Source organism: Neovison vison, chromosome 12 (genome assembly GCF_020171115.1).
Source record: "Neovison vison isolate M4711 chromosome 12, ASM_NN_V1, whole genome shotgun sequence".
In the NCBI taxonomy this organism is placed as follows: Eukaryota; Metazoa; Chordata; class Mammalia; order Carnivora; family Mustelidae; genus Neogale; species Neogale vison.
In genome coordinates, this window is record NC_058102.1 from 101708047 (window position 1) to 101728154 (window position 20108).

Consider the following 20108-nt stretch of genomic DNA (forward strand, 5'->3'; position numbering starts at 1 on the left):
ACCCCACTGATCTTAGTGCTTCTGTACACTAGTACACTAAGTGTATATACACTGTACACTTAGTGCTCCTGCACACTTTGTGATGCCCTGGACAGCGCTTCTCTCCTGGTGTGTTCCCCGGTACGTTACTTCTGCCACATGAATCCTTTGGGAGTTGACTCAAACTCTGAGCCGTCTGGAAAATGTGGTTCATGTGTTGCTGTCTATGGCGTGCTTTGAAGGCTCTCTGCTGTGGTGTGCACACTGGTTCTGGCCTCCTTACTGAAATTAATAACACATGGCCCTGTTTCTCTTTTGGATAATGGGGTAGAGATGGGTGGGGACTGAGGTTTCCTGGACAGCTGTAAGGCAGATTTTGGCATTCTTGTGCCAGAAACAGGACTTCACAGTGGTCCAGTTACCCAGAGAACTCACTCAGCAGTGCCTCTTGCCTACCCCAGTATGGAGACATTTCTCCTGCATCACAAAATAATTACCATAACAGGCAAACCCCAAATACTGAACTACATTTGCTCATACAGATATTTTTATTTGAAAAGTTAAAAATCTCTGGTACATACAGATTTGGGCATTTGGATTTTGCCCTTGGGGTAGATGATAGAAATACCTTCAGTGATTGGTGGGTTAAACAGATTTTGCAAACACCGATCTTAACAATTTAAAACAACCTTTTGTCCTTGCCCCATTACTAAACACTTTAAACTTAGCTTTTTTTTTCTTTTTCTTTTCTGACTTCTCTGGATTCTTGCAGTTGTGGTGCTTTCTGCTGAGACTTTAGCTGGAAGGCCACAAAAATCAAAAAGTGGGTAGTTAACATTTTAGGTCTATAACGACTACAGAAGCAGCGGTGAGAAAGATGGAGAGAACATGCTGTGATTTGCAGACCTTACTGTATCTAAATTAAGTAGTTGGCTATTAGGCAGAAATTGGTAGATAAATTCTTTCCTGTTACTGGCTCTTTCTGCTCTCTTCTGTGGTCTTGCAATAGGCATATAGCTTCTTGCCTTAGAAAAGCCCCTTTTCTTTCTTCATTTGGAGTTGCTTCCAGCCAGGCAGAGCAGCAAATTGCCCTCTTGTGATGCCAAACACAGAAATAAAATCCTGTTCAGAGAGGTAATTCTAAGAGAGAAAACAGTCTCTAGTTAGGAAGACATGGCACCCTTCAATGACAACAGGGTGGGGGAAGGTGGAGCCAAGAGACCATCTTTGAAGGGGGAAGGAGAAGGAATTTTTCAGAAAGGGGGTAATGCACTTAAATTATTCACTGGAGGGTTCTTGGGTTGTGGAGTCCCATTTTGGCCTGAGTAGAAGCTGACCAGATTTGCTGCTCTCGTATCCCACCTGGTACCAGATTTTTGCCAGAACAACAAGAACTGGGTTATATATGATGAATCCCTAGACATCAGGTTTTGGCTGAATGGAGAACTAAATTGAGAGTTGGTTTTCCTTGCCTTGTGCCCTTATCTACCATTTTTTATTCAGACATTTTGAATGCTTGATCACGTGGATTTTGTTCAGAGCATAAAATTCTCCTAACATTTATTTATTGAAGCTTACTGAATAGTTCCTATCTGAGTAAAATTATTATGATATGGCTTCTGTTTTCAAGAAAGTTGTAGTCCAGATCCTTAAGAGTTGGTTAGCTAAGACACTGTACAAAATCCAGAGATCCTTCCCAAATCAGTTCCTTCAAGGGGAAAATTAGTGCTTTCATTCAATATCAAAGTGCTAATTCATTTAACCAAAACTTCAAGAGAGCATACTATATGCCAGGCACTGTTTCAGGTGCTGAAAAGCAGAGAACGTGGAGGTAAACAAGACAGAGAAGGTCCTTGCTCTTAAGCAGTGTTAGGGTGGTCAGGGAGGGCTGTCTGGAGGGAGGCAGCTTCGGAGCCAGGACCTGACCTCTGTGATGATCTGTGAGAAGAAGGGTCTCAGGTGGTGTAAGGGCTCAAAGGCTGGGATGGAGTGTGTTTAAGACAAAGGGAGCCCCTGGCTAGAGGGTGGCGAGTAGAGGCCAGTGGTCTGAGATGACCTCAGAGAGGTGGGTGCGGGCCAGATTGTGTAGAGCCATAGAGGCCACAGAAAGGATTCTAGATTCTTTTCTGTTTGCAGTGGGAAGCCTTTGGAGGTGTTTTGAACAGAACAGTTTTGTCTGCTTTAAAAGCCTATTGGCTGTTATGCGGGGGGAGAACTGATGGTTGGACAGGGGTCGAAGCTGGTTGGGGGACTACTGCAGTAGTCTGTGATGGCTGGACAGCAGAGAGACGGGAAGGAATGGACAGAGGCTAGCTGATGGACTGATGTGGGAGGTGAGGAAAAAAGGAGTCCTGGGTTTTTGTCTTGAGCTACTGGGTAGCTCAGATGTCTGTTGAAGGGCCAGCAATGTGCCAGAGCTGTCCTAGGCCACGTGCCGAGACGGGTGCTTCCCTTGTGGAGAGCTCCACTCCCAGTAGACACAATTCCTTTAGCCACTCACCTCCTTTTTGGCAGGGTTCACATCCTCAGGCAGCTCCTGATTTTGATTTTTCAATAGGACTTCCAGAGGGTAATATTTTGGCTCACAATTCAGGGAGAGGGTTGCATTCCTCATGTCCTAGGTAAGATAAGAACGTAGGCAGGATGAAAGACTGTTCAGGGTCTGTGCAGTTCAAGTTCTGTGTGCATAATATTTAACATTTCAGCTGATATTGCTGCCCCCTTTGTGATCATCTTTTAGAGCAATGATTCCCTAAAGCTGGCTGCCTGTCAGAATCATCTCGGAATCTAAAATATTCAGATTTGGGGGTCAGATCTTGGGAAAACTAATTCAGTGAGTCTAGGGTAAATCCTGTATAAGCAGTTGGGCTTAACGCTGTGCTTAAATCTCATTTCAGTACTGTGATCACAGACCTTCTTTTGGCCTGGTGTTTAGGCTCTCCCATTTCCAGCCTTTAAATGACTTCAAATAGAAGTCATCCTGTTGTTAAACGCATTTTAAAGATGCTACCTGGCCATTAGCTTTGGAATCTGGAGTTTGTAGAGCACAAAGGATGGAGCCGCAGAGTCCGCTACAGTGCGTTCATCCTAAGGCTAAAGAGCTGTTGGCTTCCTGGCCAGAGGCTGCACTTCTTTTCACCATTGGAGTAGGGGCAATGGCATGAGTTTTTGTGGACTTCACAGTCAGAAACTGGTAAGCAGGGGCGCCTGGGTGACTCAGTGGGTTAAAGCCTCTGCCTTCGACTCAGGTCATGATCCCAGGGGTCCTGGGATCGAGCCCCGCATCGGGCTCTCTGCTCTGCAGGGAGCCTGCTTCCTCCTCTCTCTCTGCCTGCCTCTCTGCCTACTTGTGATCTCTGTCTGTTAAATAAATAAATAAAATCTTTAAAAAAAAAAAAGAAAAGAAACTGGTAAGCACATCGTTTGGCTTAGAAGCTTCTTCTTCTTCTTCTTTTTTTTTTTTTTAAATTTTATTTATTTATTTGGCAGAGAGAGAGAGAGAGAGAGATCACAAGTAGGCAGAGAGGCAGGCAAGAGTGAGGGGGAAGCAAGCTCCCCATCGAGCAGAGAACCCAACTTGGGGCTCGATCCCAGGACCCTGAGATCATGACCTGAGCCAAAGGCAGAGGCTTTAACCCACTGAGCCACCCTGTCACCCCTAGAAGCTTCTTATTTATGAAAAATACTACTAGTCAGTTTAGTCTGTCCTGAATGATGGAACTGAATAATAAAATTAGTTTTTGTAGTTTTTGTTTGTTTGTTTTTTAGCTTAAACAACATTCATTTCTCATAGTTCTGGAGGCTTAGAAGCCCAAGATTAAGGTGTCTGCTTCCTGGCTTGTGGGTGGTATTTTCCCAAAGTGTCCTCAAATAACAGAAAGCAAGACAGCAAGTGCTCATAGCGTTCCCTTCAAGGGCATTAATTCCGCCCTAAAGGCCCCACCTCCTCATACCATCACATTTGGGGCTAGGGGCTCAACATATGAATTTTGGAAGACAAAATCATTCAGTCCATAATAACAGGTGATTCCTAGGTTATAATTATTTATATCTATGTTTAAATATATATATATATATGATATGTAACTTTATATTTATGTTTATATATGTATATGATAGATATATATTTTTAAGCATTAAGTCTGTTCTAAATTCTGGAAGGCAGTAAAATGAGGAACTTGGCTTTGAGGCCTGCTTTGCTATTGATTAAAACGACCTCAAATCCAAATAGCCCACTAAAGTGATACTAAGGAGGACACGATAGGGTTTCGCCTGTGCTGTGTCTGTAGCGTTTACGGTTTCTCCCTGGCTCCAGCTGCCTGTGTGACTTGCTTCTGTCCAAGAGCAAATGCAACTCACAGCAGTGATTCTCGTGATAGCAGCGGCATCTCCCAGCTCTTCTTTTAACTGTTCATAGGATTTTCCTGCCTGAAACAAAAGAGACAAGACAGGACGAGGCGCTGCTTTCAGGGGGAGGGACATCTCGGGCCTCGTCTACCCTTGAGGAAAGCAAAGTAGCTGGGGAATCGGAAGACATTGCAGAGCTAAGCAGAAAAAAAAATACCCCTTTCTGGGTCCACACCAGGTCAGAAGGTCCTTCAACCTGATCTGCATTCTTTGCTGGTGTTCCCTAACCCTCCATATAAGACTGAAGAAGACAGAGAAGTTGAATAGGAGTCAGAAAACCTGGCTTCTTCCTAATAGTGACTTTGGACAAATCCCCTTTCCCTTAAGCTTCCACCTTTTTAACATGGGAAGCAATGTTTGCCTCAGCTGTCAGGGCGGTTGTAAAGCTCAGAAAGGAGATGTGTGTGGATAAACTCTCTCAACCTTTGGTTACTTCCACACATGGCTTAATCCTGAGACAAGCTGGGAATTCTCTAACTGGACCTAGTGCCGTGGTGGGCAGAAAAGAGAAGGAAAGTATAAATCAAGGGAGTGGAGAAGGGTGGGGAAAATGTGGTCCTGGATTTATTCAGCCTTTGAGGAGGTATCCCGCCTTCCCACTGAGCTATTCGTGCTGAGCTCCCGGGCAGTAGGGAAGTCTCCCCCATTCTCTCTGTTCTTACGCTCCAAATATGAGGGTCCCAGGCCAAGAACCAGCCTGTGAAGATGGGAGGCTCAAAACCCTGTTTGATGATCAGGATCGGTGTGTCGGCATCCCGGCCGCTGGGGTGAGTATGCAGGTACTCCTGGGCCGTGGCAAGGGCTTTCTCCTTCTCTGTGGCATTGGCCTCAGCCCCAATCCACAGGAACACCTGTTGTGGTAGAGGGGGTGTCTTAATGGGCTTTTAGCAAGGACCAAGTACCAAGTGCCCTTCCTCAGTGAACCACAGCCTCAGAGAACTTTCCCAGCTGCATTTGTTCAGCAAATGAGTGAACCACAGCCTCAGAGAACTTTCCCAGCCTCATTTGTTCAGCAGAGAAAGGTTTTTCCCAGAATCAGCTCGTTGTTCATGATGTTCATTAAACATGTATCTCCTAAATCTACATGTCCAGTCCTGAGCTCTCGTTGAACTTCAGCTTCCTGAACTCAGCTTCTTGCAAGATACCACCTCCCCCCACTACCGGCTGTCTCTAGGAAGTTCAAACAGAACCCCCAAATGTAGCTCTTTTTTTTTCTAGACTTGTGTCTGTGTCTCCATTCTTGGTCAATGCTATCCACCCAGTCACGGAGGGCAGTAACATGGGAGCCATCCTCGATGCCCCTGTACTCAGCGAGTCACCAAGGCCAGCTGTTTCCCTCCTATACATTTGTCATATGTGTCACCATTCCCTCCATCCTGACTTCACTGCCCCTGTGCAGCCCGAGGTGGCCCTTATTCCTCTTACTCGACTGTCACGGTGCTCTCCTGACTGGCCTCCCAGTACATATTCTTCTGTCGTTTCCCCCCGTCCCTCCTCTCCCACACTTTGCAGGGTGATCTGTCGAAAGCACAGGGACTGTGTCATTCACCTGCTTTCCATAGCTTGCCACGATAAAATTCAAACTTGACATGGTAGGTAAGGCTTATACCTACTTCTTAGCTTCATTTCGAACTCTTTTACTCTATCTTATGGTCTGATGATATTGTCGGTAGTTCCTGAATGACTAGTCTATTCCATGCCTTGCTTTTTACTTGTGCGATTTCCTTTGCCCAGGATGCTCTCTCTACCTGATTAATGCCCACTTGTCCTTTGAGATTCAGCCTGGAAGCCATCTCCTCCAGGAACTCTTCTCTGAACCCCTAAACTATGTTAAGTGCCCCTAATTTGTGCTCCCATGGCGCCATACTTCCATCATAGCAAAATGAGATTTTTCCGTCCAGCTCCTCCATCAGCCTGTCGACTCTGAGAGCATGGCCCCTTCACCTTGGTGACCCTACCCACGGTCACTGGAGCACGAAGGAAGTGCTGAGTATGTTTGCTGAGCTGAGCTGAAGAAAATAGGGTGTTAGGGAGCGGTTGCCTTGGAGATCTCCCCTTTAGGCCCCTATATTCCCTAAGAGGCCCATCGCTGAGTGTGGAGCCTGTCGCTGTCTCTTCTAAGAAAAAGAAGTGCATGATGATCAGATGGACTGATTTCCCCAGGGTGGTCAGTTTTAAACAACACTCTGTTCTCCCTATCCCTGGCAAAAAGTGGGCTCTTCCTTCGGTCACCACTGACGGATGTTTGGTTTGTCACTTGTTCCAAGCTCTCTGGCTGTGTCTTACCTGGTCCCAGGTATCCAGGAGCATCACATCACCTGGGTTCAGGTCATCCTGGGTGAAGTCTGTGATCTCCGTGACAACGAACCGCCCAGTCTTATTGGAACATTCAAAGAGACGAGGCTGCACGTCCAGGATTTCCTGCTGTAGTCTGCAATACAGTCTGTTTAGAGGAACTGAGCTACTGAGAAATCGTGTGTTTCTTTAAAATTTAAATTCTAGTTAGTTGACACACACTTCAGTATTGGTTTCAGGGGTAGCGTTTGGTGGTTCATCCAGAAATCAGGGTTTTCAAACTCTAAGGCATCCTAGAGTTTGTGCAGCTCACAAACCCGGGCGGCAGGGGGAGCCCGTAGGAGGTGACACCGCGTTCCCATACCTTTTGTCGTTAGCATACGCAGTTTTCCCTCCCAGCAGGTCCCAGAACTCAGGCGGCTCCTGGCCCTCGGCCACAGCATCCTCGGTGCCCTCGCAGAGAAGGCTGGCCAGCTCCTTGGCCATTGCCCGCTCATCTCCACTAGACCCCTGAGAGTGGGATGAGGAGAGCACACGCGTTAGTCGCACACAGACACATGGATGTTGGGGAGGGAGGACCCTGAGTGTACTTGGATCAGCTACCAGGCCACAGTGGCTCAGGATAGGGAGCTAGGTTTGGTCTAGTGCTGGGAAAGGAGCGATAGGGAGAGGAAAACAGCATGGTGGCAAAGAACAGGACTGGACTCTGAAACCCACAGTGGATGTTGGTCAGAGGCCCCTTTGTTTCACCTTCGGTTGGAATCTCAGCACCTCCTTTTGACTTTTTTTTTTTTAAGAGAAAAATTTTAAATTTATTCTTTAAGTTACATTAAAAATAATTCACTCTTGTTGGTATACGGTTCTATGAGTCTTGACCAACACAGAGAATCATGTTATCGCCATCAAAATGCAGCTAGAGAACATTGCCTCAGCCCTGCCAAAATTCCCTCAGGCTACTCCCCCTTTGTCTTCAGACCCTCCCCAAATCCTTAACCTCTGGCAACCACCAATCTGTTCTCCATCACTGCAGTCTGCGTTTTCTGGAATGCTATAATTGGAATCATACACTAGATAGCCTCTGAGTTTGGCTTCCTTCACTTAGCAGAGGACATTTGAGATTCACCCTGGTGAGGATCAACAGCTCTTTTCTTTGTGTTGTTGAGTAGTAGCCTACTATAGGAATATACCACTGTTTTTTTCATTCTTCATTTGGATTGCTTCCAATTTTGGGTCATGATGAATAAAGATGCCATGTATATTTGTGTGAAGGTAGATTTTTCTTTCTCATGGGTAAATAAAAGCCTAGGCATGGATTGCTGGATCATAGGTGTGTGTTTTATAAGAAACCATCAAATCATTTTCCAAAGCCTGGATCTGCATTCCTACCAGCAATGCCCACGAGTCCCAGCCTCCTCACCTGCACTTGATATTGTCCATTTTTTTTTTAGACATTCTGCTAGGCATATGACAGCATCTCTGGGGTTTTCACTAGCATTGCCCTGATGACTATGGTGCAGAGCATTTTCCCTGTCCAGTTCTCTTTTGTAAGACAATTTTGGTAAAACAATTTATAAAACAAATCTGGTGCTTAGTGTAGATGCACTCTGAGTGGAAAAAAAACACATTTTTAGTGTTTGTGTTCGATGTTAATGCCTGTCCCATTACAATCCAGCAAACTGGTGTGGAAGATTGACTTATCCAGCCTCCCTCTGTGTAGAAGTTTACGGAGCATCTCCTGGGCATGAGCAATGCTGTCAGGGAGTTTCTAATCCTGGGGAATGCTGGCAGATCCTTTAGGAAAAGACTCATCTTCTTGAGGACTGCTCCAGCCTACCCCTTAGTTCCTTCACCCTTGCTGACAGGGAGGTGAGCATAGGGCTGGTCTCCACTGGGCTGATGTGTCTCCTGGGCCCGGCTGTCTTACCTTGCCATACCACAGGTAGTGCTCTGCCTGGGTCCGCAGCAGAAAGACATCATTGGAGTTTAGGGAGGAGGCAAAGGCTGGAACCTCTACTGCTTTGGTGTTAGATTTGTCATTTCCTTGAATCTGGAAGAGCCTGACTGGTGGATCAGGCTCAGCATTTCCTTTTCTGGAAGTCCCACCCTAGAGAGAAGGAGAAAAGCCAAATCTGGTTCTAAGGGGCACTGTGTGTACAGAGCACTGGGCTAGACATTGTAGAGATTATGGATGAATTTAACACTGCCTTTGACCTTGGGGAGCTCCCATGCCAACAGGGAGAGGTCAGGTGAGCTGGAATTATGGTACCAATAATATTAACTCTCATTCTGAGACTTTTATTGTATATTAGACTCTGTGGCTAGTGCCTTACCCGTATCATTTTGTGGAACCTCATAATAACTGTGAAATAGGTATTTATTTTTAAAGATTTATTTATTTATTTGAGCTTTGCACAGTGGCAGTATCGTAGCCAATGAGGTTTATCCCAGGCGCGATTATTGCTATTTATTTATTTGAGAGAGAGAGCAAGAGAGATAGTGCATGTGCTCCTGACCACGAGGAGGGGCAGAGGGAAAGAGAGAGAGAGAATTCCAAGCAGATTCCCTGCTGAGTGTGGAGCCTGATGGGGGGGCTCTATCTCCCAGGACCCCAGATCATGATCTGAGCTGAAATCGAGAGTCAGACCCTGTAACTGACTGAGCCACCCAGGCACCCCTGAAGTAAGTGTTTTTTATCCTATGGTACAGATGGTAAAACTGAGGCTTTGTAACCTGGTAAATAAATGACAAGACTAGGACTTACCCACAGGCTGTGTGATACCAAGCATATGACATTACACATTCCTGGTATTGCTTCCGCGAGGGGCTCCATGGAAGAAGTGGGACTTGAATTTGAAGGGGCACATCCAGGGGCGGGGTTGGACAGGGCTGGGGCACACGTGAGGACTAATGGGGAGATCCCCTTCACTAGGGTGGGCAGTGTGCGTTAGGGCTCTAAGAGTGACACACCTGCATGGGTAATATGGGTCAGATTATGAAAGACTTGAACGTTAACTAGGCAGAGTTTGAACTTGAAGCCCTGGGCAGCTGGGATTCCCGGGAATGTCTCAGAGAGGTTAACCTTCTCGTCTGTGTCTGTCCCCGGCCCTGGTCTCCGTCCCTCCTCTCCTACACGCAGACTGACTTACTCGTCTGAGTATTTCTGCTCCTGGTGTCACTTTATCTGAGGGGTCTCACCTCAAAGATAACCAGCTTCCCTTTGAAGATGGCCATGAAGTGGCGGGGCTCCTTCCCCATGGCAACTCGGACCTGCACAGGCGCCCCGTCGAACTGCTGGTCCACTTCCACTGCCTGGTATGCTGAGGCCGTCAGCTCGTCCATCGAGGCGTGGCGGCCCTGCAGGGGTGAGAGGGGAGTAGTGGGTCCCGGCTACCCCTTGCCCCCCTGCCTGGTGCCCAGGGGAAGCATGGGGATCCCAAGTTCAGAGCCTGCATCAGGCCTACCTGCCAGATATACAGGATGTAGTGTGGCTTCCCATGAATCTCGTACGTGTAGAGAACCAGATAGCAGTCTCCTCCATAAAAAAAGCCATACCACTGATGCTCCACAGGGACCAGCTCCAGGTTTTCAATCCTCCAGACCTAGACACAGAAGAAGACGCAATTTCCCAGAGATGGGGTCCCTATTTGAAGAGATGGCCGCCCGAAGGGAATGAGAATCCAGGTGGGTGAGGCCCTAACATCCACCCACAGCACAGCTTCCCCCTCTGGTTCTTCTTTCCCAGTTGTGAGGGCTTTTCCCATTTGCAGTTTGCATGATTTGAATCCCGAGGAGAATTGGGTCATTCCAGCTCAGTTGCATCCCTGCCATGGCTCTGAGGTAATTTGACTGTTTCTGCCAGTGGAGTCAATGATAGCCTGCGGTGGGGTGGGGGAGGTAGCAGCCTCTCACTTCCCTGAGGGGTTGTGGGAAAGCGTGGCAGACTGTGGCCACCCCTGAGAGAGGACTCCTGAGTTCCCAGAGGTGAAAGCGGAGCAGAGTCACCGGCTCCTCCGGCCTCTCCAGCAACACGGCTAGGAGGGCCGCAGCTGCCCGCCCTGAGATGCCCATCCCTGACTTACCTCAACTTTCCCGTTGCCATCGTCCACCATTCTTTCCTGGGCTGCGACCTCAGGTTTGGTGTGCAGCAAAGTCACATCAAATTTATCCTGGAAAACTTTCGCTGCAGAGGAGGGGTTGGGAGAAGCCAGGTGAGTGAAGAGCGTCTGTGCCTGCCTTCCTAGAAAGTCCCTGCCATGGGAAGGCCACCAGGGGAGCAGTCTCAGTCTCACCGATTTTACCGACACCAAAAGTTTTCCCCAGGCCCACGGTCTGGTCCTTCCCTGACCACTTCTGGAACAGCTGCTTGAACATGGCCGACTCAGCACCGTCGTTGATCGTCTCCACGTTGGTGCTGCCGGGGTAGCCCTTCATCTGGATGAAGTGCTGAAGACACCCCCCACACCCCGAAAGGCAGGTCAGTCAGGGAAGGCCCTGGGTTCTTTGCTTGTCTGGTGACTCGCCCCTTGGAAGCCAGTTGGTGGGACTGTCCCCTTGTGGGAGCCGGAGTCAGATGCTAACTCACTCATGTCTAGGCACCAAGTTACCTGCCTCAGGGAAAGGACTGAGGGGAACATTTGCCTATCTTTGGCTTGGCCTGTCATGCTTATTATTATTATTATTATTTTTTTTTTTTTGCGAGATCCTCTATACTGTGTTCCTGCCGCCCTCATGCACTCCATTGATTCTGTGCCACATTCATTTGTTCATTTATTGCTGTGTAGTGCATCCTGCTGGGTTCACCTGCGTAGGTCCGGACAGCGTCCTGGGCCCCTTGAGGACAGGGCTGTTGCCCATGAGGTGATATCCCCTTCGATAGCAGCAGCCCTGTCTACTGAGCAGGTGTAGGTGCCGGGTACCATTCTTTTTTTTTTTTTTAAAGATTTTATTTATTTATTTGACAGAGAGAAATCACAAGTAGATGGAGAGGCAGGCAGAGAGAGAGAGGGAAGCAGGCTTCCTGCTGAGCAGAGAGCCCGATGCGGGCCTCCATCCCAGGACCCTGAGATCATGACCCGAGCCGAAGGCAGCGGCTTAACCCACTGAGCCACCCAGGCGCCCGCCGGGTACCATTCTAAGTGCCTTACAAACGCTACTGACCCCTCAGAACAGCCCAGGAGTTGTCTCTCAAACCTGGATTTATCCCCAGGTTGTGGATCTGACTGAAGTCCGTGTATGTAATGGTGAGGTTGTAAGCCCAAGTGCCTCGTCTGGCTCTCTGAACACATATGACATGGTCCTGACAGAATTCTGTGGACATATCGCACATAAAGCTCCTACCAGGGCTTTAGACATGGCTGTCTGTTTCTCGGTCTTTGTGGCTCCTCTTCCCTTCCACACATAGATCTTGGTTCCACACTGGTCTAAGATGTAGCAGTCCTGAAGCGGGCAGGGATAGAGATGGTTACAGCCAATCAGGACCATAAGGAAGATCTCTGAAGCCAGGTCTGGCTGCAGAAGCCGCACTCACCCACACTCTACTCACGTCATGGTTCAGTAAGTCCTGGACCAGCGGCCTTGTCGCTACCTCTGTGATCGCCAGCTGCCCAGCAGAGTCCGAGACACTGGAAAAGAGGAGAAATTAGCCTGTGCCTTTTTTCTGCAAAGCGTCTTGCAGTCAATTTGGTATTTTGTTGGCTTCGTTTCAGTAGTTTCTGGATGAAGTTTGACCTCTTATGACAGGCGTGGCTTGAATGCAGACAGGAGTGTGATGGATTCTGTTCTTGGGAGGACACTTGGGTGCATCTCTCTCCCGAACATGATCTCCTCCACATCCCTGGGCATGGATAGACCCAAGTAAAGGAAGAGAGTACTCAAGAGACCAGGAAGGGTTGCTGACAAGAACAGAAGATAGCTGCCTCCTTGAGTAGGGAACACTGAGCTCCTTCTGCAAGCTGCATTTGAAAAGGATTAAAGGAAAACCAGATGCCTGGGGATACCTGGGTAGCTCAGTCTGCTTTCGGCTCTGCTTGGGTCAGGATCTCAGGGTTCTGGGATCGAGCCACCTCCCTGCATGTGTGTGCGTGTGCATGCGTGCTCTCTCTCTCAAATAAATACATAAAATCCTAAGATAAAGCCAGATGCCTGTACCCAAAGTGAGGAGCCAAAGCACCCGCTACCCCAGCTTCCAGCCGGCAGCCAGGTTTAGTTACTCACTGATACAACATGATGTTTGATTTCTGCTGCTGATCTATGATCTCATCGGGCATGGCAGGCTTGATAACAGAGCACCGGCCGAGGGTGTCCTGAAGGACCTTCATCAGCTCCGGACTGGCTGCCTCCTTGTCTCCCTCGATCACACCTATCTCAGCACGGCCCCCTCGTTCCCTGTCGCGGATATCCTTTGCCAGAAGCATAGCCTGTCAAAGAAGCCCAAGGAAGCACTCAGTCCCCCTAAGTACCCTCTGGCACTTGCTGGCTTTTGGGGGGAGTGACCTGGGTCCCAGACACAGGAGTTATTCTGTCGCTTAAGACCCCGGGGTGAGTCACAGACTTCGGCACTTGGCCTGTCTCTGAAAAAGATCTGCTCCAAGGCAGGGGTCTGTCTTCTCATGGGAGTCAGCAAGGAAGGATGACGGGAAGAGGCGACTGAGAGAGTGCACACCCCATGAGTGGGCCTGAGGGAGAGAAGGTGGCGAGACTGGGAAGAACCGTACCTTGAGTCGCTCTCCGCTGTTGCTCTCTGGGCCATTCCACTGGATGATGACCTTTCCAAGGTCCAGCAAGAAGACATCACCTTGGTTAAAACTGTCCCAGCTCATTTCCACCTGCCGACAAGGAGACATCGTTCAGGAGGAATTCTGAAGTACCTGGTGGGGAGGCTCCCGGCCAAGGACCGACAGTGGGCAGGGCTTACCTCCGTGGCCCTGATGTTTCTTTTCCCCTTCACATGTAAGAGCCGCTTCACATCATAGGTGTTAGTCTCCACATGCTTCATCCCGGAGGACACACCCCCCTTCTTGTAGCTGAGGGAATATCCAGATAACCCCCAGTTACTTAGGTGCTAGGGACTGAGGAGACTGGTTAGATAGACACAGCCTCTGCCCTTGGGGCAGCAGTAAATAAGCAAGGGAAACAGAGAAGGTAGTAACTGCCACCCCAGAAGGAGACTCCATGACAGCCTTTTTGACAGAGTGGTCTGGGCAGTCCTCTCTAGAGGACTGACATTCAAGCTGACGTATTAGGAGGACTAGTGTTCCAGCACTACGGGGTGAGGACCCCGTAGCATGGGCTTCGTTGGTTCTAGCAACTGTCTGAATCTCAGCATGGGACAAGGAGGGGGCACAGGGAAGCAGTCATGACACTATGGTCTTAAGACAAACCTGCTTGGGGAGTCTGATCTCCTGGCCCCAAGTATCCCCCAACCCCACATCCATCCCAAATGCCCTGCACCTGCAGGACAAGCAGAAAATCCAATGGGACATTGGTCTGCGGGCTCTCTGGTGACTCATGGGGCATGCTGTGCCCAGCAGGTCCTCAGTCAGTAAGACTGCCAACCGGCAAGAAGCGCCTTGGACCAGCCTCACATCTCTCGAGCTCCTTGGAATTCCTTTTTGTTTTCAATCTCACGTGCAAAGTTTGGAGTTAAACCCCTCAGTTTGTGGACCATTATCACTGTCCTTTCCAAGACCCCTCTCCTGTTTTCAGTATTTATGCATTCCCTCTTCTCTGCGTATGCTCTGCCATTCCTCTCCCCACCACAGGACACCCCCTCCAACCACAGAACAACTGCCTTTTTATTTTCATTCGGGTAAATGTTTCCTATTGTTTTGTGGGTGTGTATTTTTTTAAAACAGAAGTTGGCACTGTTATATATTTCAGGCCCGTTTCTTACTTTGGTCACTAAGTACCATGTTTTTAAGGGCTGTCCACTACTCAGCAGGGCATCTCCTCCACGGCCTCCCATTGCTGCCCGGACCCATGCAGTACTTTTCCCCGTCCTGTCTCCCCGTGAGGGGCCCTTAGGGCTTCACACGACCAGTCCTGACACCGCTGTGAACATTCTGGCTCATGAGCCCTTGTGGAGCTGGGTGCATGAGAGGTCCCCTGAATTATACACCCTGGAGGGGGACTGGCTTCAGTGACAGCAGACTGCCCTATAGCGGGCCATGATCATCCTCCACCCTGCCCCCCACCTCAGGCCGCCCCCCACCCCTGCCGCCCTGAGGGGCACTCAGTCTCCTCTTTCCCCACAGCCTTGCCGCTGCTGGCCTCCGCCCTGCCCTCTAGTCTGCCCTGCTCTGATCTAGGTGAAGTGATAGATTTATTTCAATCTGTGTTTCTCTGATTCTTCGTATACCGATTAGCCTTTTTGGTTTCCTCTTTAGTAAACTGCCATTTCTGTCCGGGCTCTGATGGAACTACTCACATGATGCCCTGCTTGAAGTAGCCATGGAAGGTGTCAGACTCATGGTACTGGACCTCTCGGTGCTGCACGGGGCTGCCCCCCAGGTAGTCATCCAGCTGCGTGGTGTAGATGGCTGCGCAGGCCTGCTCGTCCTGGGAGGAGTCCTTCCCGATCCAGAAGTGGATGTCCTGGGACAGGAGGCTGCCCACCCTCCGTGTCTGGGGTGTCCAGAGAGATGAGGTCAGGAGCCAGCTCACCCAGCCCCTGCTCTGCTGCTGGCCCCTGGGCGTGGGAAGAACACAGCCATGGTGGCTCGTGGCCCACCGCAGGCAGGCTCTGGGTCTCTCTCCCTCTCTGCAGCACCCCTGTCCAGACCTGGTATGTGGCTCAAGCTCTGGCAGGGCCCAGAGGTCCTCCCGCATTTGGCGAGAGTTGACAGCTTACTGTTCTCCGACTACACGGAGACCCGTGGGGATCTTTTCCAAGCTGAGCCACAGACCGGCCTTGCTGGCCCTTCACGCCCTGCACTGCCGTGCTGACCCGGAGCCGAGCTGACCCTCTGCCTGGCTCTGCTGGCACCGTTCCTGGGTGATACTGTTCCCTCTACTAGAATGAGCACTTGAAGGCGTGGCCTCGGATTTACCTGGTGGGCCTCCGTACCACGTACCGTGGGGGCTGGGCCCTGGGAGGGAGAGGTGCCGCTTGCCGAGTCCTCCCTGAGGTTTAGACCAAGGGCCCCATGCCCTAAGAATGGCCTTTGATAGTCAAACTGGGGGCTTGTTCTGTATGACACCGAGGGAGAGTCAAGAGTGATACCAGGAAATGGATTAGCACCGGCAACAGGCCTCGGTGGAACCCAGGAATGGCTCTCAGGGGAGAAGCTCATGGGAACCAGGGGTGGGGGTGGCTCACCGAGAGGATGACGTAGCAGTCCCCCTCATAGAAGTTGCCGTGGGCGCTCAGGGGTACTAGCGCCAGCTCCAGTTTCTGGAAGGACAAGGGCTGTGTACAGTCCACTGCCCACCCCCCAGCCTCCATCATTTGGCACAGGTGGCTGGGGAGAGGTAGGGAAGATGTCCCCGCTGATCCTATGGGGCATGGTGGCCAGCCACAGGATTAGCGGGCCCACCCCTCTAGCTTCTGCTGAGCTCGGCCTGCGTGGACCCAGGGCTGAATCTGGGTCCCTGTCTTCACCCTACCCCCTCCCCAACACCTGCTTGCTCTCACTATACTGGGAGGAGCCTTGTGAGCTCCTCCAGCCCTTTGCAGGGAGAAGAGCTGCGTGGAATCCCACTCTGAGCCCCTGCACCAGTGTCTCCAACAGTTCTCCAACCCTGACCTCCCAGAGCCGGGCAAGGGTTATGGCTGTGAATGGAACGTGGGGGTTCTGGGGGGCTAGGAGAGGTGAGTGCCAGCGGTGTGTGGGGCACCACGCCCAGCGTTCGGCATTGGAGTCTGGGGGTGAGGACTTGATGGGTTCCTCGCGCATATGGCTTGTCTCAGGAGAGCCATTCACATGGCCTCAGGGATTTCTGTAGTCATACTTGGGTATGTATATTCTACACGTGTGTTAAATGTAACAATGTTAAATATACCATAAGTAACTTTTAGTTCCTATTTTGAAATAAACAGGGAGCCTTAAGGGTTCTGGGGTGCAGGGAGAGGGGTTTCTTACATCTGACAGCTGGGGTTGCCCAGGCTAGGGCTGTTCCCAGCTAGATTGCTGGAACTCGAGGTCAGCCGGAGGAGCTCAAGCCCAGGTGGGGGAAGTGATGAGAGGCACCCTGACCTACGCAGTAACCTCCGTGCTCCCCCTCCCCCCACCCCACTAACACTGGGCAGGAGCCAGGGGACCCTGTGAAAGACAGGTTTCCTTTTTTGGACAGAAACAGCCAGGAGTCTTCGGTCTCCTGTGTGGGCCCAGGCCCCACCCATTTCTCTAGGGCATTTACTGGACGTGCAGACTCACTCACTGAGCAGATGGCAGGATAAAGGGCAAGCTTCATTTTGCTTGGAGCCCTGCTTTCCAGGGCTAAAAGCATTTCCTCCACCTGTCACCACCTGCTTCAAGCACCCAGGAGGGGTCAAGGATAGGAAAAGTTGACTCTGATGTTGCCCCGTTGCTGTTTCCAAAGGCAGGAGACTGAGGGAGTACCAGGGCTGTCGTTTAGCAGACTCGGGTGACCAGAGACCACCCCCACCCAGATCCTGTGTGATCAGGAAAGTGTGACTGCAGCCCAGCTCACCTCTATTCTCCAGGTGATGATCCCAGGCTCGTTGCCCACAGCCCTGAAGGCGCTGCTCAGAGACATGGCGCGCGTCTTTCCAGGACTGCAACATCACAGAGTGAGGTGGGAGGGGAGATGCCTCTTGCATCAGGCATCTGTCCAGCTTTTCCCCTAAGTCATCTCCTAGTCTCTCGTCAGTCATCCTGCCACGTCCTCGTGGGACAGCCTGCACCATTTCACGGCAGTGGGGGAAATGACTTGTCCAAGTTCCCACAGTAAGTCTGGCCGCACTAGGGGGCGCTCCTCCCAGAAAGAAGGTCAGCTTCCCCCTTGCCACTTCCCTTGTCAAGAGCTCTGGTAAAAGCCACGGTTATCTACTGTGCGAATTCACTTTATGTTACGTCATTTAATTCTTATAAACTGAGTCGATTTTCAGCTTACATCATAGGCTAGCTGAGGTTTGGAGAGGTTAAATAATTTGCCTGATGTCACATACTAGAGTGAAATCTGTATCTGGCTCTAAACCCTGCGCTTTTAGTCACTTGGAAGTTGTGTAACCCTTCCTAAACTTGTCTGCCTGCAGTAGCACGCGGGAAGAAAAGCTTGTATCAGGGTATCTCCAAGCGGGGCTGCCTTCTCTCATTCGTCCCGTCCAGCTCTGCCCAGGGTCCTCACTTACCAGGTCTGCTGTCAATTCTTTGATTTCCTCTTTAGGCTTTTACTTTCCAGACTTTCTCTTTTAAGGAAACAGTCCTAAAAGTCAAATAGCCCATCTTGCTTTTGTCCTCTGACAAATATATTCCCTGTGCCTCGCAGAAGAGGGAAAGTAACATGGCTGAGTGGGGTGTGGGACCGAGTTTGGGGCACCCCCTGGGTCCCCTCCCACATAGACCTGCAGGAGCTGGTGGTGGCCATGGCCACCCACAAGGCAGGGTGGGGAGAGGGAGGAAGTGGAGAGAAGTGCGGGAGGATGGGGCACCATCTGTGTTCAAGGCGTGTCTAGGCTTAGCAAGGACATCTACGCATTCATGCTCATGGGGCGGCTTTGTATCATCAAAATGCCTGCCTGGTTCTTGCTCTCAAGGAGCTTGCATTCCAGTAATACCTATAACTGACGAAGGCTCTCAAGAGGCATAGGAAAAAAGATGTGCTTAGTGGATTTACATAAAGTAAATAAGCAAACACAAAACCCAAAACACAACCCACCCAGAAAGGGCTGCACGGAGTTTTGCTATCCAGAGGCATAATGCGCTTTTAAGAGGAGCCTGTCTGGCCATTGATCCTTGAGCCCTGGTGGATGAAGTCAGTTCTGGAGAGTTTGTGCCACCATCTAGCATGGACTTTGGCAAAACACAAAAAACCAGACTCCCTTTGTGTTCCACGATAACAAGGCTAAAGCAGGGCAGTGACTCCGGAGCAGCCAATGTTTGAGGATTTAATTTGATAACTTGTGCTGCCCCACCCTCCCCTGTGCAGCTACCAACTGCCAGGAAATATTTGTTCAGGTTTTCCTCAGACCCTAGATTTCATTCATTAAAGGCAAATGCTGTGACCCAACCAGGGGAAGGGAACAAGGGCCAATGAATTCATTTATTAAAAATGATAAGTTTCAACCTGGGAAAAAACCCAACCGGCTGGCATTAGTGAGGGCTGTGACTCTCCGAGGCCAAAAGCAGTCCCATTTCCCTGTAGGGACTGGACTTAAGTGATGGATTGGAAAGGAGCTCACTGGGCCAAAGCCCCTCCCCCCCCCCAAAGAAAGGACACGCTCAAAGGCGGCACTTCCTGCCTCAGTGGAACACCGGAAAATGTGACTCCATTTGTGACATCGAAGTCCCCCAAAGCTGTTTCTCTCTCCCTCTTCCCCAAGTCCTTATTTAATTCCCCAGCACTCCAGAAACATTTGGGGTGGGGTGGGTGGGGTTCTGAAATCCCAGGCTAAAAGCCAGTGGCCCTCAATTCTTATAGACAGCTCTGCAAATGGACCCCAAGCAGAGGAAGCTGGTTCTATCTTACCCCACACCATCTTTCTGAGCTAGGTGAATGGGGCCGTCTCCTTATTTCCCAGCTTTTGAAAAAGTGCCCTATCTCCTCAGTGGTTTCTAAAAAGGGGTGCCTGGGTGGCTCAGTGGGTTAAAGCCTCTGCCTTCGGCTCAGGTCATGGTCTCGGGGTCCTGGGATCGAGCCCCACATCGGCCTCTCCGCTCAGCGGGGAACCTGCTTCCTCCTCTCTCTCTGCCTGCCTCTCTGCCTACTTGTGATCTCTGTCTGTCAAATAAATAAATAAAAAATCTTAAAAAGGGCCTTAAATGCTCAGCAGGAAGTCTGCAAAACTAGTTACAAACTCCTGGTTTAATCCTTTAAAAGTATCATCCAAGAAGACAAAGACACAGAAATTTCAACCTCCTCTTCCTTTCTTCCTCCTTCAGTAGGATTGCTCTACTGATGCACACCCACCCACTAAGCCCACTGTACCTTGCCTTCGCTCCCGCAGGGCCTTCTGAGTTGTTTTCCAGCGAGCAGCAGCGGCTACCAGAGAACCACCCCAAGTCGGGAGGTGCCAGGTCCCACTGCCTTAGCTTAGTAATGGCTGCATAGACATGGGGTTATATTTGCTTGTGTTTGCATCTTAACCTCATTTTCCCAGTCCTGGCCAATCACAGCCAACCTAGCCCTGGGCTTGACTTATTCAAACCAGAGGGGAAGCTTTATCTACTATTCAAAACAGCAGAAACAAGAAGAGCGAACCTTGAAAGGCTTTTCTCTTTTGACTCCAGCTCCACGCCCTGATCTAA

General features: G+C 50.1%; 1 protein-coding gene across 2 annotated transcripts; it reads right to left on the bottom strand.

Annotated features, from left to right (window-relative positions):
• Positions 1-504: 504 nt before the first annotated feature.
• Positions 505-20024, bottom strand: AVIL (advillin). 2 transcript variants are annotated; one of them, XM_044228384.1, is made up of 21 exons: positions 19789-20024; positions 17993-18066; positions 17332-17416; positions 15998-16072; positions 15107-15303; positions 13595-13703; positions 13395-13505; positions 12895-13097; positions 12224-12302; positions 12019-12117; positions 10971-11124; positions 10761-10861; positions 10143-10280; positions 9877-10035; positions 8606-8785; positions 7046-7191; positions 6673-6817; positions 5049-5237; positions 4339-4407; positions 2480-2596; positions 505-1119 (listed from the first exon to the last, which is right to left on the bottom strand). In XM_044228384.1, the coding sequence occupies exons 3-21, from the start codon at positions 17395-17397 to the stop codon at positions 1006-1008; spliced, it is 2451 nt and encodes an 816-aa protein (XP_044084319.1). In that variant the 5' UTR covers positions 17398-17416; positions 17993-18066; positions 19789-20024; the 3' UTR covers positions 505-1005. The 2 variants fall into 2 exon arrangements, with proteins under 2 accessions (XP_044084319.1, XP_044084320.1); XM_044228385.1 differs by lacking the exon at positions 17993-18066.
• Between the last annotated feature and the right edge of the window lie 84 nt (positions 20025-20108).